Genomic DNA, 19,256 nt, shown 5'->3' with positions numbered 1-19,256 from the left:
AATGTGACTTGCCCAAGGTCACCTTGCAGATGAGTGGCAACACCAGGAATAGAATTCAGGTCCCCTGAGTCCCCATTCAGGTCCCCTGAGTCCCCCAATAGGCCACACACAGTAAAGATAGTTACCCTTGGTTACCGGTCTTCCCAAATCCTTTCCCAGGGACAGCTTGCAATCCTCAGCTATTCACTAGCCTATTTTCCTAAGACTCTTCTAGGTAGACAGAAATACTTCTATGCAAACACACAGAGAGAAACCAGACTCAGTCCAAACCTTAGAAATGAACAGTGAATATTTACATTTGTAGTGGGGAAGTGTGAGGGACATAGACCCATTTCACATTTTATTGGGCTTCGGGGATGTTGTAAAAATCTTGTACTGTCAGGCTGATCTACATAGCCCTGTGAGCTTTCTGTCAGTTCTGCCAGCTCTCCCTGGCAAAGAGTCCCACAGTGATGTCTCAGGCTACAGCGCTGCTGAAGTCTCGAGGGAAAGGTGGGTGAAAAGAACAGCTAGGAAAACTGAGAAAAGCGGAAGAGATCAAAGGAGAAAATGTAAAGCAAGGGGAAAACTGAACAAGTATTAAATAGGTCTTAGATGATTCAAACACTGTGTTGTTTTAGTATTGTCATACTTGGATCTAAAAGGCATTATGAGAACTGAAACTGCTTCCACATTTCCATTTCAACCCCAGGTCAACTGGGTACTTAAGCGGTTGCGTAACTTTAAACACATGAATAATCCCAGTGAAGTTATTGAGACTAATGTGTTTAAAGTCAGACACACCTGCTCAAAGACTTCACTGAGCTAGGGCCTCTGTCCTTATTTTAAAATCTTACATTAACTTTATATTAAAACAGACACTATAAACACCATAGGGCTAGGCTGAAATCATCTTACTCACACTGAGTAGGCCCATTGCTTGTGTCTGGTCCCATTTTCCAAATAATTGAACAACTTTTGCACAGATTAAAAAATCATTAAAATATAACATGTAAAAATTCCACCACATACAACCAAGCTAAAACATACAGACTATTATCAGTCGGTGGAATTTTCAACAGTAGCTAAGTGAATTGGGGCATAAGTCCCATTGGAAAGTCAATGGGATTTGTGTTCCTCGGTCACTTGAGAGCTTTTGAAAATCCCACCTATTTTGACCTGAATGCACAAGGTACCTGCCCCCAGCTCCATCTTCCCACCTTGCTGATGGATATACGGTGATACATGTGTGACATTCAATGATATTTCTCATCTCTCGGATCAGTTTTCAAGTAACACTGACTAAAGATGCAGCTAGACACTCACCAAAACTGAATGAAGACAAAAACAGGGTCAGCGGTGACAACATTTATTAGTACCCGGTGCAGAACATTCTGAACAATTTAAACAAAATATGGTCATACTTCTCTCTTATCTCAGTACAGATCTCTACGGCATGTTCTGCCTTTGTTCCACATATGGAGTTCCCTTTGACAACAGTGGGAAAACAGTGCGTTCAATGAGTGCAAAATATGCAACAGAAATCCACACTACAGATCAGAGAGAATTTTGCCCTACATTTGCACTTTAAAATGGACTTGGTATTCCCCTTTTCCACATGATCTAATAACTGCTGTGTAGTAATGCTGTGCAATATTAAGCAGCTGCTCTGTTCCATCTCAGAGGTGGCTGCATTTCAGTGGTGTTAAGTTATACAGTTGATATATAGAGAGCGTGAAATCCTGGTTACTTTGAAGTCAATGGCAAAGCTCTCAAAGCAAAGGAGAACTCTGGGATTTTTCTGCAAGAAAGTAATTTATAAAAGTGAAAGATATCTGCATGTATTTATATTGAAGATGTTTTCTGTCTTTTCTGATCCTATATTGAGCTCTCAAGGTAGAAAGAGCAATGAACAAGTTTAAGAAGAAACAGCACTAATTAAAAAATGATAAGAGCAAACAAACATCTAAATAGTTTAGGAGCATTAAGTCTAAAATTACAACAATCCTTCAAAACATGGCAGTACACATAATAAATAAAGTACTGCATTCAACCATTATTTAGGGTGTTTACTACCTTTCCTAAATACCACAAACTACCTAGTTCTTTACTTTATACAGTTAAACACTATGAACATTAATGTTTCCATAGGACTAAATTTAAGCCATTGTACTGCACTTAAAGAAAAATAGCTTTGCACAGTTTTTGCTTACACAGACATATTTTAAATGTAAATATTAATCACGTGTTATAGCTTGATAAAAATATTGTTCAGTATTTTCACACTTCAGTCATTTTATAGCTTGTTGAAAAAATGAACCAGGAGATGGTCAATGAACAGCTGAAATCAAATGTCACTCCTCCAGAAATCATTTCAATACAAAATGGCACACTGAGCTGCTTCAAGTTTCTAACAAATCCTCTGGCATATGATCATAATTGCCCTAGCTTTCCTGAAGGCTTCAAAAGCCACTCACTGCAGTGGCATCTATTTCACTCTCCAAAAGCCAAATATTTCATTATATCCCATCCATTATCTCCCTTGAAAAAAGTATACAGTGTTACTCTATAACTCACTGAACATGACTGCATGAACTGCAATCGTAATAGACAACGTATGAATTGACATGGAATTTCTTTTATCTAAAGGTGAGTAAACAGACTTTCACCTCATTAAGACCAACTGCACAGAGAGGATTAAATAAGTCTAACTGAATACCTTTTCAGCTAGAATTATACAGCTGTAGCTCAACTGAACACAATTATATCCGCAACTCATGCAAATACATTTAGAAAGTTTCTCTCCTGTCACATCAGTGCAAACATGTAACATTCACAACGTCCCCATGTGGCAATCAATGTTGACAAATGAACCCTGGAACTAATAAAACATATGGAGAAGATCACATTTTAAAATAAACTAATAGAGAAGTCAGCTTGACAACTGAATACTTTACATTGCACCATCACCTTGTCATTAAAGCAAAGGCTGTTCAAATCAAATGAAGCTCACCAAAAGCAAAAAGTATGAACATTCATTTTAAATGACAATCTAACAACATTTTAGATTTGTCTCTTAATAGGTATTTTTAAAGCACCTTAAACGTGATGCATGCAATTCTAACCTTATGTTGTACTAGAGAGGATGTTATTTTTAAAGAGCACTAATTTTCTTCTTAATGTAGTCAATATGTATTCACCAATTATGGAATTTAAAAGACTAAGTGGTAGAGTGGTTGAATGCACAGTTCTTCTGGAGACCTCGGTTTTAGCCTGCTTAGATCACAAGTGAAATGAGTACAGTGATCTCAGTCCAGGTAGTTTCCTCTGCACATTTGACTACCCCATTTTTCCATGATTGGTTATGTCATCTCAAGAAAAGCCCAGGACTGGGAAGCGTGAGGAGTGGGATTGTGTTGGTGCTCAGATCTGAGGCTGTGGAAATTGAACAGGCACTGAGCTTAAAGTGGACTGTCAATCTCACTGAGGACTGGAGAAATTCAAAAACAGATTTGAAAACGGCACATACAAAGCAAAATGTGAAGATTCCCACAGCACCATAAGCATAAGTGATGGGATCTCACCAATACTAATCAAAACTGGAGGAACTGAAAGCAATGTCTGAGGAGCCGTGCCAAAAAGTCGCCTTCCATTAGTTATTGTTACATTCACAGCAAGTGAGGAGTGTTAATGCATATAGCACAAGGTGAAGTTATAGTCTATGTGGAGGAATGTGAAGGATATTATCCATGTTTTCACTAGGCTTTAGGAAACCCAGGTGGTTATGTGCACAGCTACAGAGGTGGAGGTAAGTGCAGGAGACAGACTGTTACATATAAACATATTTATGGAGTGAGACCAGCTACTACAACTTTTCCTCGCTTTCTTTCAGAGGTGTCATGATAGAGGTCACTTTAGCAGCACACCTGCCAGTAAATGACCTAGATTAGTGAATCTCTTTCGATATTAGGTACAACTCAAGCTGTAGGAGCTGGTCTCTAATCTCTTGGACTCCAGGAGGTGACAGTGGCTTCCTGGAGATCACCAAGAGCCCGACCAGTGCTGATTGCACAGCTATAGATCTAACACACATCCAGGCACACCAAAGCAAGCGAAAATGGGTTGGACTGAATACTTGAACAGCCACGGATTATGAACCTTCTCTTGGGATACCTGCCATTGAAATAACACACCCAGAGAGCGCCCCCCCCCCCCCGCCCAGGGAAGCAGAAACCCTAGAATAAACTCCATTCCCTGCCCCAGTAAACCCCCCCCCCCCGCCCCGAGACACGATCGACGGCCGTGCCAGGGGCTGGGGACTCACCGGATTGCCCAGCCCAGCTGGAGAGGGAAGCCAGGAGCAGCGTGAGCGAGCCCACGAGGCAGAGCTGAGCCAGCAGCAGCTCCCTTCGTCTCCGGCGAGCCTGGCTCCTGTGCCGGCTCCCAGGCGGCAGCATCTCCGGCCGGGAGAACCGAGCCGCCGCCGCGGCTGGCTGCCGCCGCTTCTCCTTCCCCGCCACCGCCTCCATGGGCTCCCCCGGCGGCTGGCGAGGCGGCCCAGGCGCAAGGAGAGGACGGGGGGCTGCGGGCTGGGGCTGGGGGGCGCGGAGCTCCAAGGGGGGGGACCCCCGGTCCGTGCAGCGCAGGGGGCTGCCTGGCCCCTACTCCATGGCGCGCCGGGCTGGAGGGGCAGCGGCCCGGGGAGCGGCGGCGGCGGCAGCGGGCTGTGCCATGGATGGGGAGCCGATGGCAGCGGCAGCCGGAGTCGAGCCCCCAGCCCGTGTGCAGCCGCCCGCTCAGCCAGCCCCGGCGAGGGGCGGAGGAGGGAGACACACGCGGCGCGGGCAGGGGAGGGGGAGGCGGACAGGAGCCACCCGACGCTTTCCGATCCGCCCCGAGTGCCTTCGCCGCGCCCCCCGCCCCAGCCCGGGGCTCCGCGGGGAGCAGCCTCGGGCCGCCCGGCCCTGCCCCCGGGGGCGCCCCGCCTGGCTGGTCCCCGGCCACTGGGGTGGAGGAGTGGGGAAGGGGGGTCCCCCTACACCACCCCCGCCCCGCACAGCCAGGCGTGGGCTGCTCCGCGCACCCCAGCCCAGCCAGCCTCTCCCCTGGAAGGGGCGGCCCGGGGTGACCAGAGGTCCCAATAGTATCGGGGCCATGCCGCTATTACCGGCTTTGTCTTACATACCCCCCTCCCCCGAAAAAAAAGGGTCCCGATTTTTCACACTTGCTCGCTGGTCACCTAGGGCGGCCTGTTCCCCTGCAAGCCCAGCTCTGCCCGGTGAAATGGGGCCGGTGGGCTCGTCCAAGCCAATCAGTCGGAAGCGATGAGCCCCCCTCCCACTCCAGCTGCAGTCAGTCCTGGAGTCAGGTACTCGGCCCCTCTCAGTGTCTCCACGCCCCTGTCCACCCAGGTCCCAGGACCCCGGGTTGTGTTTCCAAGCCTATGCTTAAGCGTCCACAGTGCATGGGAAACCTGGGCTTATAATTGCTGGACCTGGCTCTCACACAGGTGCTAATACATCCATACTGTGCTACAGTGACCTTGAGACTCAGGTCCCTGGCCTGAACTGTGTCCACATTGCAAAATGACAGGACTTGGACCCACATCCCAGCTGAACTCAGGCTCTGACCAACCCCCCCTCACAAGGTCCTAGGAGCTGGGTCCTTTGTGCTTGCTGAGGGGAGTGAGACTGATTTGTGTGTGGACAGAGAGGGGGCTTGGGTTCAAAGCGGAGATGGAGCCTGGCCGGATTTAGGGTGCAGCATAGACATACCCTAACAGACAGGCCGTCAACAGGTCCTGTAACTAAATCCTTGGGCTGGGAGTAGAGAGCTGGTTCTGACCCCACTTTTGTGATTCACAATGGGGCCTTGGCCATGTGTCACCTAACTGCTCTGGCCCGCAGTCTGCCCATCTCTGTAATGGGCACAGCAAGACTTTCCTACCTTGTAAAGGTAGCGTCGCTCAGCTTCAGCGGTGTGTATAAAGCACGCCAAGCTTCGCACTTGGGAGGTGCCCAGTAAATGCAAATATTCGTTATTTAGTCTTAGAACAGGTTATCGCGCTTTAACAAGCTTATACTCTGCAGCCAAATAAACTGAGCCTAGACCCCTGATACCCTATTTGAACAGCCAGTACAGAGATCTCTAACCAAACACTCCCATTTCCAAACACTCAGGCTTTGTCTGTTTGAGCATTTTGCTTCAAATCTCCCCCCAGCACAGCTCCCCCAGCGGTCACAAGAGCAGGAGCACTGGCGTAAACTGCTGGCATTTTAACCACGCGGCTCTGGTGATAAACCTGACGGCCAGACTCCACTACCACTCAAGCCAATACAACCACCGGGGGTTGCTACATCACAGGTAATGCAATGGTGGAGGAGTGCCAGCGTAGACAAGCTTTACAGTTTCCCATTGGCTTTAGTGGGCTGTGAATCAGGGTCTCAAAGAGCTGAAGTGGCCTGAATCTTTCCACTCCTCTCTCTTTGTTAATAATACCCAGCACCTAAAAGCAACTGAAATTCGGGCATTGTACCAATCCACTGTAAGAAGAGCTCCTGTCTCAAAGAGTTTACAGTCCAATTAGACAAAGGGAGAATTATTATCCTCATGTTACAGATGTGGGGGACTGAGGCACAGTGAGTGCACACATCCCCAAATCACACATATGGACACAGAAAACAATTTCTTCTCTCATTCTTTCCCACTTCCACAGCACTGACAGTCTGGTGATAGTGACCTGTAGTTATGTGTGAACTATCTAGTTATGTGACCTGTATCCATGGGAAAACCTTAGTTGTGGTCATTAGAAGGAAAAGAGAAAAGGAGGACTTGTGGCACCTTAGAGACTAACAAATTTATTTGAGCATAAGCTTTCATGAGCTACAGCTCACTTCATCGGATGTAGCTCATGAAAGCTTATGCTCAAATAAATTGGTTAGTCTCTAAGGTGCCACAAGTCCTCCTTTTCTTCTTGCGGATACAGACTAACACGGCTGCTACTCTGAAACCTAAAAGGAAAGGGTTTAGGATCATAAGCAATTTTCTCTTCTGCATGAACATGTCCTCTGCAATCACTATAGACTGGTGGAGTAGGTGAAAAGAAATCTCCAAATTATTTCACATGTCCCAGCATGAAACCGACTAATATGCTCTGGTACAATCCCACGTGATCACAGAAAGCAATTTTTGGCTTCCGGCTCACACACAGCTTTGAGATATGTCACACAGACAACATTAAAGAGGGTGGCACTGAGATATTTTTCATAAGTTTAAACATAATTATTCAGTGTCTGGAAACTCCGTGAACATTTTACCATAAGTTTCCTCACAAAAATCATTTTCCCACCTCCATTGTTTATGCACACCATTTTATTATTGTAGGGTGGCTCTTGAGTACTACTCTGCAGGTATTTTATATTAGGAAAAGAGGCTGGCATTTTCAAAATAGCCTAAGTAATTTAGGAGCATGAGTCCCACTGACTTTCACATGAGACTCGTGTTCCTGACAGAACCAAAACACTGGCCTCCAACCCTTCTCAATGCTATTTTAATTCACACAACCCTGGTATTTCTACACATCTTCCCCTCAGTTGGAGCTACAGGGTCAGCCAGCACGAACCAGAGCAGGAAAAAACACAGACTCTGCAAAACATCGGAACTGCCTAATGATCAGACGGAGGGAGGGACATAATGAAACGAGGAAAAAGAAGTTGTGTCATTTACATCAAGCTCATCTCAGGTCACCCCTCTTGGGCCTGCTCCACTCTGCTGCTCACAGAAAGATTCAGTTCAACCTGAAATTTTGGCAGGGAAGCAAAATGGGAAGCAGCAGAGCAGGTTTGAAGGGGAGCTTATGAAAAAGAGAGTTCCATGTAACTAACCTATATCTAGGGGGCCTTCGAGTCAGTTGCTTAATAGCATATTAGTCCTGATGTTCTATTAAATAGACGGATGCACTTCCTTATCAGAGACAGAAGAGAATTCCCTCTTCTCTCCCACTGATAATTGAGTATGTGGGTGGAGCAGGCTTTGAACTCAGCTGTCAGCATGAATGAAGCAGAAGGGAGAGAAATCTCAGTGGAGGTTACTCTTTTGAGAGAAAAGCTGCTATTTTTCTCTTCTGGAGCACGGCACATGAAAAAACAACATAGAAGGCATAGGCCAGGGTAGGGGCAAACACTATTCTTCATATATTCCTAGATGTATACCTCCTCTTCTCCTTTCTTCCTTTCACACCTGCTCCTCATTTAGTTTTTATTATAGTTACTCCCAGGGAGTAACCTCTAGGGGGCAGTAGGTACTCTTGATGATCCAAGATTTGCACTGCTCAGGGAGTTATAGAGACTTTCACCACTAGATCACCTGTCAAATCCAAGCTAAAATTGTTGATGCATCTGATGGGCCGTTCAGTGGCTTCTGTGAAATGAGTTTAGTGGTCTCAGTCCAGTTCCCAGTGGGTCCATGTCACCAAAACGAACCAGGGTATTTGGCCTAACTGGCAGCTTTGTTGGCATTCTCAGCAGAAAGGCCAAGGAGTGAATGGTTGTGGAGACTGAACTATCTTCTCACCCCTTAAGGGTGCTCCTTCATGTCAGCAGTAAGGAACTTTAGCCGGGAAACATGGGGAAGTTAGTACTGCTACCACTTGTGCTGGACTACTGTCTGGAAAAATGCAGCTCAGATTTCAGCCTCTGAGGAAAATGTTATGTTCTTCTTGTTCTTTTGCTCAGTTTCTTCTTCTTATAATCGTTATATGTATAAGCAGGCAAAATTCTTCTACCACAAAGGTAAAGCTCATCTGTGTAGAAGACAGAGCTTTCCTGGGCGCTGGTCCAAGACTGTCAAATGAGCTCCCCCAGGACCTAAGGACTATCATAAACCTCAGCATTTTCCACTCCAAGTGACGGGTGCATTCCTTCAACTTGCCTTCTCCAACATCAGCACAGCGCAGTGTGGATATTTAAAACAAAAACAAAACCCTACCGAAACAAAACATTGCACCGCACATGCAAGTCTCTTCCAGAAAAAAGGCTGAGAGAAAGAACAAACTACATGTGACAGAGGTTAGTCACGTGGCTTCACGTACGACTGGAAGGTGCTCAGATTCTACAGAGATGAGCATAGTATAAGTGCCTGTATTGAACGAAATACATTTTTTAAAGAGGCTAAAGAGAGCAAACAAAGTCACAGTGCCAGGTCTGAAGAGTAGATAAACTAGACTTAAGAAGACACAACAAGCAAAGGCCATAAACAGACAAGAAAGGGGGAAGGGAGCACACTGATGATAATATACCCAGTTACTCATTAAGACATGCATAAATTAGATAGTAGAAAAATGAAAAACTAATTTTGAAAAAAAAATGTTGTTTTCATTTCTAAAAGGGACCCATTTTTCATCATTTTGGATTTTTTTGTGAATTTTTACCTACACCATTTTTTTTATTAAAAACATTATCAAAATTGTGATGACCATGTCAATAATGTTTTCTCTCAAAATGTTCAGTAGAAAAAAATTAAAAACAAAAAATGTCAACAAGTATTTGTGAAAAAGTTCATTTTGGAAAAAACCCCCACTCTTCAACCCAAAAATAATATGTTTGACAAATTTCAACCCATTCTAGTGGAAACCTTGATGGATCTGTTACTTTTTCCCCTTAATGGTACTTTCCTCCCCCTGAGGCGAGCAGCTGGGGCCAGGTAGTGGGGAGGGTTCATGTCAGCCCTGCACGGTGTCCTGTTTTCCCTTTGAGAAATATGGTCACCCTGGTTCTGTGGTTTGTGATATGCAGGAGGTCAGACTAGATGATCACGATGGTCCCTTCTGGCCTTAAAGTCTATGAGTCTATGAAATGTGGATGACTACACAGTGGGCAGGGCAGCAGGGAATCAGGCCCTCAAACACATGCGTGTATATAACAAGGTTAAAAACGAGCATCAAAGATGATCATGGAAGCAGCATGGTGGATGCACTGTGGGGCTGAAATTCATATAAAGACCACCAAGAGAAGGAGATTACAGGTTCTTTTTTAATTATTTGTTGGTGCTTCCTTTCTCGTCTTTTTTTTTTTAACTTTTTTTCGCCTCCTTTTCATAACACAGAGGAAAATCTACATTGTCTCCCCTTGTAATATTTGGAGTTACCTGTGTCTAAGCCTTGCTGTAACTTGTTAGTATTAAAATTAAGCCTGGAGGACTCAGCTGAGATCAGGGCCCCACATAGTGAGCCCTGTACCAAAGAGCTTACAATCGAAATGGACAAGACAGATAAAAGGTGGGAGGGGAAATGAAGGGGAAGAAACTTGCTCAAGGTCACGCAGCAGATCAGCAACAGAGCTGGAAATAGAACTCAGGGCTCCGGACTATTCCGGAATAATTTACATTTAGCTAAGACCTAAGAAAAGGAAGACAAAAGAGGGAGATGGCAAATGCCACCGCTCTTTTAGACACCCAGGGAAAGAACCTGCTGATGTACCTCCACACCAAGCCACGTCACTCCTCTAAGGGCGAGTGCCTGTGGGCAGCAGCAGCAGAGCAAACCCTGTCAGGAAAGGGGAAGGAAGAAGAAAAGGTGGAGGGCTCTTCTCCTCCCTGAGGGATTGTCTATGTTATGAAATGGCAAGGCGTGTTGGAACACACTTGGGAGCGTCCCAGTGAGCTGGCAGGCGGGCACTGTGCTCAGCACGGGCCAAAACAAGTTGCATTCAGCATCATCTCAGCTATTCAGGGTTCATGACGGCTCCACCCTGACCACACTGTGGCAATCGGCAGCCTGTCAGACAGCTCGAGTGGTCCCTGTTTTGTTCTAACTCCCACTGTAATGATGGGAAGCCTCCTATTGACAGCAATGGCTGCTAGGGTTGCCAACCCTCCAGGATTGTCACACGAAGAAACCGCCAGGAACACAACAACCAAAACTGGCAACCCTAATCGCTGCTGGATCAGGCCCTAAATACCGACTTATCACACCCAACAAGGAGGAAGGGTGGTCCAGTGGATAGGGCACTAGCCTAGGAAACCAGTGACCTTGGTTCCAGTCCTTGCTGTCACAGGTTTATCATATGGTCTCTTTGCATCTCCATTCCCCATCTGTGCAATAGGGATAATAGCACTGCCCTGCTTCACAGAGTTGTGGTAAAAAGACACATGTTAAAAATTCAGAGGTACTCTAGTGATGGGGGAGTTCTTGTCACAACCATGAGGGCTCAAAGTTCATTTTCTAAACGAAAGCTGAGATTTTGAAGTCACCACATGACTCCTAAAGCTGGGGCCCAAGCAAAATCTGGCCCGGAGTTCTACCAGCCTTGACAACGTTCCCATAAAACATATACAACAGAGAAATCTCACACAGCTTGTGTAACTCAACAACCAGGGACGTTTGCTTCCTTACCAGCATTGTGAAAGGGAGAAAAATAACCTTGCACTCACCACAAGCCATTTTCCTATAACAAATCTGAGTAGAGCGCACTGCCGTTGCACAGGGAAGGAGGCTGCTTTGCTTCAAGTTCTGTTTGTCGTATTGTTCCATCAGGAGGCAGACCTTGGCACAGCGCTGACACTCCTCCAGGGTCCCGCTGGACCTCAAGGAAGAAGAATACTCGAACGAGCAGGCGTCCGGGGGCAGCGCTGTGTTTCTCTCTCTGGTGAAATGGTGAACAGATCTGTAACAGCAAGGCGTGGGCTCAAGAGACACAAGAGGACCTCGAGAGGCCATCTAGTCCAGTCCCCTGAACTTGTGGCAGGGCTAAGTATTATCTAGACCATCCTGAGAGGTGTTTGTCTAACCTGCTCTTAAAAATCTCCAATGATGGAGATTCCACATCCTCCCAAGGCAATTTATTCCAGTGCTTATCTACCGCAAAAGAAAGTTTTTCCTAATGTCCAATCTAAACCGCCCGTGCTGCAATTTAAGCTCATTGCTTCTTGTCCCATTCTCAGAGGTTGAGGAGAACAATTTTTCTCCCTCCTCCTTGTAGAAACCTTGTATGTACTTTTCTGTCAGCAGCACCCACACCAGGGCTGCAATCGAAACCCGTCATGTCTTGCCTCTTTTGAGTCAGTTAGGACCCTTGCGCTGACTTCTGATTGCAATGGGAGTTATGCACCTTTGAGGATCTGGGCCTAGGTGCTGCATGTGGATCAAGGCATAAACATTTGACCCAGAGACCCAGATTCCTATCGTCAGCTTCGGCCACAAATCGAAAACAAAGGCTGTTATCTGAAGAGGCACAAAGGGTTTATGCATACCTGTTCCTGGCACTTCACTTCCTCCTTCCATGGCAGCAGGGTGCCATGCTGGGACTCTCTCACCACAGGGCAGGGCACCCAGCAGGCCAGAGTCAGAGCCAAGATACAAAGCAGGTCTCTTGCGTCCTGATCCAGTGCTCTACCCATGAGACAACACAGCTGTATGTCCTCTCGCTTTAGGAATCTAAATTGTATGTCAGCACATATGCTATCCTAAGGGCAGGAAAAGGTGTCATCCCCAAATACCTGCTGTTTTCTTGGTCTGCCTTTTATTCCAATGTCTTGTTTTTTCCCTCATACCCAGCCCTTTAAGGCCTTGCCTACATGGGGAAATTGCATTAGTTTAACCTGTCATTTTTAAACTGATTTAGTTTCGTTACAGTGGTTCAAAAGCCTGTATGGACATTCTGATTTCAGATTAGGAGTAGTTTATATTGATTTAGCTTAAACCTGTTTCTAATCAACTTAAAACTAAATCTAAATCAGCCACTCAGACAGAAATAGGAGTGTCTATACAGAAGTTTGCATCAGTTTAACTACACCAGTTTAAATTCACACCTGAAGTGAACGTCTTGCGTAGAAAAAGCCCTGAGTCGCCAATCACTGATCATTTTCCCAGATTCAGAAGGATCTGGGCAAGTGTCTGCCCAATGTGCTGTGAGGGTAATATGCAACGGCAAAGGGGGCAGCAACAGCTATAAAATTGCCCTGCTGTAAGAGGGGGTTCCCTCTCCAGCAGAGAGTGCTATCATAATGGCTCCTGGCCAGCCCCCGCACATTCCCCTTCAGAGAGGGCAAGACCAGAGCTCAGTGTGCTCCAGCTACTCTGTGCCCACAGAGGGGGTCAGCGCAACTTAGAGCAGCCCGAGAGCTACTCTAAATTATGCCAGGACCTGGGAAGGCCAGAATTATGGAGTCACAAAGGTGGCTTAAAGCCATCTTTGCGCCTCCCATCCCCCCATCATTTGCTACACTCAAATGAAGAGTGAATCTGGCCAGTTCAGTTCAGCTCTCTTCCTGGGTGGGCTCAGATCGATCATAAAATAAAGAAACATTTCAGCTGAAAAAACAACAAAGTGCAAGGTGTAGGGTAAAAGCGGTGCTGGTCGGCTCTGTTCTCATGATGTTTAAATACACGCAAACAAATCTTTCTGGCTTTCTTTCTTCCCTTTCTTGGCAGGGGCAATAGGTGTCTGTCAAACTATATATAACGAAACAGATCTTTAAAGGGGGCAGAGGGAATCATGCTCAGTTTATCAGCTGTTTACGAAAATAAAAATCCTGCAAAATAGCTGATTTGTGGCTCAGCACAGCTCCACAGGGATTTCCTGTGCCCCATAGCGGGTGTGCGTGGGGGTCAGAGCCCGTCAGTCTGTAACTATCCAGATCCACTGGCCATGCCTTTTCCATAGCAAGAACGGCAGCTAAGGCAACACTTAGGCTTCAGTAACAGCTGCAAGGCTGCTCTAACCCCTCCAGGGACAGGGGGAAATGGTCCTTTCCCGCACAGTTCCAGCCACTTCAGAAGACTCCAGTGACAGCTGTGAGGGTAACATGCAACTGCAAAGGAGGCAGCAACAGCTAAAAAATTTCCCTGCAGTAAGAGAGGGTTCCCTCTCCAGCAGAGTGCGCTATCATAATGGCTCCTGGCCAGCCCCCGCACATTCTCCTGCAGAGAGGGCAAGATCAGAGCTCAGTGTGCTCTGGCTACTCTATGCCCATAGAGGGGGTCATAGACAGTGGGCTGGGGCTAGACTGTGCCTGTTAGTGACAAAGCCCCGTTTACTGACCACAGGGATGGAGGCCTTTTCCCCAAAGGATCTTGAGGAAGCTAGGCCCTACCAAATTCAGACCGTGAAAAACACATCACAGACCATGAAATCTGCTCTCCACCGTGAAATCTGGTCTTCTGTGTACTTTTACCCTATACCATACAGATTTCACAGGGAAGATCAGCGTTTCTCAAACTGGGGGTCCCAACCAAAAAAGGGGTCATGGAGGGGGGGTTTGCAAGGTTATTGTAGGGGAGTTGTGGTATTGTCACCCTTACTTCTGAGCTGCCTTCGGAGCCGGATGGCTGGACAGCAGCGGCTGCTGGCCAGGCACCCAGTTCTGAAGGCAGCACCACCTGCAGCAGTGCAGAAGTAAGGGTGGCGATGGGCGGCTGGAGAGTGGTGGCTGCTGGCCAAGGGCCCAGCTCTGCAGGCAGCAGAACAGAAGGAAGGGTGCCAGTACCATACCAGGCCATCCGTACTTCTGCATTGCTGCTGGCAGCGGCGCTGCCTTCAGAGCTGGGCTCCTGGCCAGCAGAGGCCACTCTCCAGCTGCCCAGCTCTGAAGGCAGATCCGCCAGCAGCAGCCGCGCAGAAGTAAGGGTGGCAATACCATGACCCCCCCAACAATAACCTTGCGACGCCCCCACTACTCCTTTTTGGGTCAGGACCCCTAGAGTTACAACGCCATGAAATTTCAGATTTAAATATCTGAAATCATGAATGTCATGATTTTTAAAATCCTATGACCATGAAATTGACCAAAATGGACTTTGAATTTGATAGGGCCCTACCCATGATGTATGTGGCAATTCTCCAAAAAGGGCCACATTTTTGGCATTTGATGCATCCACCCTACACACACACCGCATATAGCATTTGAAAGCTCATTTTAAGTACGTTTAGATGGTGCTGTAAACCTGGAATGATGGCACCCAAAATGAGCAAATATCTTTTTTTTATTTGCACAGCTCCAGAAACACCGCAAGTGGCTCTGACTACAGTTTTCACGGTTTTCCTTCATTTCAACCGCTGAATGTGGTTCATAGATTCATAGATTCATAGATATTTAGGCCAGAAGGGACCATTATGATCATCTAGTCTGACCTCCTGCACAATGCAGGCCACAGAATTTCACCCACCACTCCTAAAAAAGACCTCACACCTATATCTGTGCTATTGAAGTCCTCAAATTGTAGTTTGAAGACCTCAAGGAGCAGAGAATCCTCCAGCAAGTGACCCGTGCCCCATGCTACAGAGGAAGGCGAAAAACCTCCAGGGCCTTCCAATCTGCCCTGGAGGAAAATTCCTTCCCGACCCCAAATATGGCGATCAGCTAAACCCTGAGCATATGGGCAAGATTCATCAGCCAGATACTACAGAAAATTCTTTCCCGGTAACTTGGATCTTACCCCATCTAAAAACCCATCACAGGCCATTGGGCCTATTTACCATGAATATTTAATTACCAAAACCATGTTATCCCATCATACCATCTCCTCCATAAACTTATCGAGTTTAATCTTAAAGCAAGATAGATCTTTTGGTGTTTGGTGGTCAAAGCTACCAAGCAATGTATTAAGCCATTTTTACTGGTTTTGCATGGGCACATTTTTTCCCCCAGAAATTATTAAACTATTTAGCGTGTGGCAAAAATAGCAAAGATCAATGTTTTGCAATAGACTCACATGAAATGTTGTCACATGGCATATTCTTAATTGTCAAAGTACCTCACAAGCGATTATAATTTTTCTATATTTTCAAATGAAATTTGCTAACCAGACCAATCTCACACTGAAGGTTGTGAAGCAGCAGTAGTAGATTGCATGCCCACAGTTTGCATCGCATAGCAGGGAGATATAAATGTATGTCAATTCCTAATGTAATGCTTCTCCATTTGTAAGCTTTTGTACATACAATGTAGCATCTAGTCTGCTTGGTAGACGGTTTTAATTTGTAATTGCCTATCCATGCAGTACTAGCCTTTGAAATATCCTAGACACGAGATTTTTAATTCTGCATCACTTATGTACAGTTTTAGAGATTAAAAACACACAGCTTCCTACAGGGCTTCAGTCAAAGTGCTCACTCAACAAAAATGGCAATTTTGATACTAACAGAGAGATCTAATTCGCACAAGTCTGTATCCTTGTATAAAATGAAAACCGGTGGTAGTGGTTAGGGCAGTGCTAAGCTCTGGAAATTTTACCTCCACAGGGAATTACAGAATATGAAGACATGGAGGATACAAGCTTTTTAAAGCGTCCACCAAAGAGAAAAAAACTTTCCACAAACTTTGAAAAATGGGTTATTTGTCAAGGAAAACAAAAGGATGCAAATCTGGCAAAAGCCACCAGTGCTGGGCAGGATTCTGTGATGCTGGCAGCAGGAGCCAGGAGAGATTATATCGGTGGCTACTGGATTAATCTCCTAGTAGAGATGATGTGCCACCAGTACTCCATCACAAGGGTTGCTTTCAGAAATACACAAGCTAGGTGAGTTTGGCATCTGTCAGAGTTGTAGTGAATTCACCCAGAAAAGAAAACAGACTCTGAATCTGATCAGAGAGCATGAGATTCACCTGCTTCTATAGCCACCAGAGCAAGCATGTGCTCCAGTATTGGTCTTGTTGCATTGTTTGCTTGAGAACACACACAAAGAAGTCAAGAAACTTCATAAAACAGAGACATCTGAGAAAGCAACCCAAATAAGGGAGGCAGCAAGTCCAAGAGGAGATGATGACACGTTGCCCAGAATATCTGTGGAAGACTTGATTGCTAAGGATGCCATTGATCACTCAACATGCCTTTCTTCCTACTTGAGTCCAACAAATCTGAAAGCAAAACCAGCTAGTTACACTGCAACAATAAGGTCACCTTATGACATTGCATTTTACCAGCTGATTGAAGAAATAGACAATGATTCTTACATACAACAAGAAGGCTCTTCTCCTGTCCAAGCTGCTACAAAGATATAAAGAGCTACTTCCCTCAGATGTACAAATGGCAAGCTATTCCAGGAACAAATTACTGACAAGATTAGCAAAACACTATGGTTCTTCAATTTCATTCCATGCACAACATGGACTAGGCAAGTCTACCATGTTCTATGCAGCACAATAACATTAGTTGATGCTATCCAAGCTGCTAGTAATCTGACGTAGGAACAGAGTCATCCAAGGAACAATAATCTGCAATGGTCAAAAGAGCTAAGTGGTGTGACACTCTGTCCGCCCAATATTCACCACTGTCATGTCATAGATTCATAGATTCATAGATATTTAGGCCAGAAGGGACCATTATGATCATCTAGTCTGACCTCCTGCACAATGCAGGCCACAGAATTTCACCCACCACTCCTAAAAAAGACCTCACACCTATATCTGTGCTATTGAAGTCCTCAAATTGTAGTTTGAAGACCTCAAGGAGCAGAGAATCCTCCAGCAAGTGACCCGTGCCCCATGCTACAGAGGAAGGTGAAAAACCTCCAGGGCCTCTTCCAATCTGCCCTGGAGGAAAATTCCTTCCCGACCCCAAATATGGCGATCAGCTAAACCCTGAGCATATGGGCAAGATTCATCAGCCAGATACTACAGAAAATTCTTTCCCGGGTAACTTGGATCTTACCCCATCTAAAAACCCATCACAGGCCATTGGGCCTATTTACCATGAATATTTAATTACCAAAACCATGTTATCCCATCATACCATCTCCTCCATAAACTTATCGAGTTTAATCTTAAAGCAAGATAGATCTTTTGCCCCCACTACTTCCCTCGGAAGGCTATTCCAAAACTTCACTCCTCTGATGTCATTAGGATGTGTTTTGTACGAAGTATGCCTTGTGAGGTATCCTTCTAAAAGATTAAATCAGCTAGACATTAATGTCTCCCTGGATTGTATGTGCTACCATCGTATGTGAAGTTATGAAGTTTGTCTATGTGTGTGTCACTGAAACATGTTGTGAGGTTGAAAACACCCACAAGCAGCCTTTCAGGTACAACAGTAAAAAGGCCAAACAATGTTCATGGCTTATTGAGGAGATGCACACACGCACAAGGATTACCCCAGGAACTGGGTACAATAGAAACCTCTCAGAGATAGCACTATACAATGGGAACTGTTTGACCCAGCTCACAACAAAAGAGCTTTCCAGCAAGTGGGAAGAAGATATAAAAGGGGGACAATGACATCATGATGGTACCTCACTCTCCCTACAACAACACACCTGGAAACACCTGAGGGGGAAGGACTGAACTGTGGGAAGTGATGATCCCAGGCTTGAGGGATTTTTAGCCTGTGTATGAAAACCTGGGAAAGCCAAGGCAGTTTGTGCCTTAAGAATCTGCCAGCCTGTTTATCACCCAGGGTGAGAATTTACTAATTCATATCCTACCTATTTAGTGTGCTAAGCTCAGTTTGCAGTTTTGTTTATTTACTAAGGTAAGCTGCTTTGATCTGTTTGCTATCACTTAGAATCACTTAAAATCTATCTTTTCTATTTAATGAACTTGTTTTGTTTAAAACTAGTATGTGTGGAAATTATAATTTGGGGCAGAAAGCTGTTGCATATCTCTCACCACATTGAGGGAGGGGGCGAATTTTATGATCTTATGCTGTACAGTTCCCTGTGCAGCGAAAGATGGTATAATTTTGGGTTTACACTCCAAAAGGGGGGTGCATGCCTTAGGAAGTGGGAGGTGCCTTAGCTGAGCCTTCCCATGCAGAGCTGATCTCAGTATCTCTTTGAAGCTGCAGCTGGGCGTGTCCCTAACTGTATGTGTGCTGGAGGGGGCTTCAGAGCCTGTCACAGCAGTAGTGTGAAAGGGAGCCCAGGCTGGTGGATCAGGCAGGCTCAGTGGTACGCCAGTTCCAAAGTGGCACTTATCACAACTGGATGTTAGGAACTGTTAGGAAGGGGATAGAAAATAGGACAGAAGATATCATAATGCTGCTATGTAAATCCATGGTGAACCTACATCTGGTCATCCCATCTCAGAAAAGATATAGTTCAAGTTGAAAAGGTTTAGAAAAGGGCAACAAAGATGATCAAGGGTACGGAATGGTTTCCATACAAGGAGAGACTAAAAATATTAGGGGTGTTCACCTTCTAATAGAGGTCTATAAAATCATGAATGGTGTGGAAAAAGTAAATAGAGAAGTGTTATTTACCCCTGAATAACAGAATACACAGAATACAAAAAAGAGGGGTCACCCAATGAAATTAATAGGCAGCTGGTTCAATACAAACATGAGGAAG

General features: G+C 45.5%; 1 protein-coding gene across 2 annotated transcripts in view; it reads right to left on the bottom strand.

Moving 5' to 3' along the window:
- The window catches only part of SLC24A3 (solute carrier family 24 member 3), a 329,374-nt gene extending 324,617 nt beyond the window's left edge, over window positions 1-4,757 (bottom strand). For both annotated transcript variants that reach the window (XM_073339750.2, XM_073339751.2), the window contains exon 1: window positions 4,304-4,757. In XM_073339750.2, coding sequence (XP_073195851.1) covers window positions 4,304-4,508 — 205 coding nt within the window. In that variant the 5' untranslated portion in view covers window positions 4,509-4,757. The remainder of the gene's footprint in view (window positions 1-4,303) is intronic.
- Between the last annotated feature and the right edge of the window lie 14,499 nt (window positions 4,758-19,256).

Source organism: Lepidochelys kempii, chromosome 3 (assembly GCF_965140285.1).
Source record: "Lepidochelys kempii isolate rLepKem1 chromosome 3, rLepKem1.hap1, whole genome shotgun sequence".
Lineage (NCBI taxonomy): Eukaryota > Metazoa > Chordata > Testudines > Cheloniidae > Lepidochelys > Lepidochelys kempii.
The sequence above is the reverse complement of the archived record's forward strand: the minus strand, read 5'-3'. Positions and strand labels throughout refer to the sequence as shown.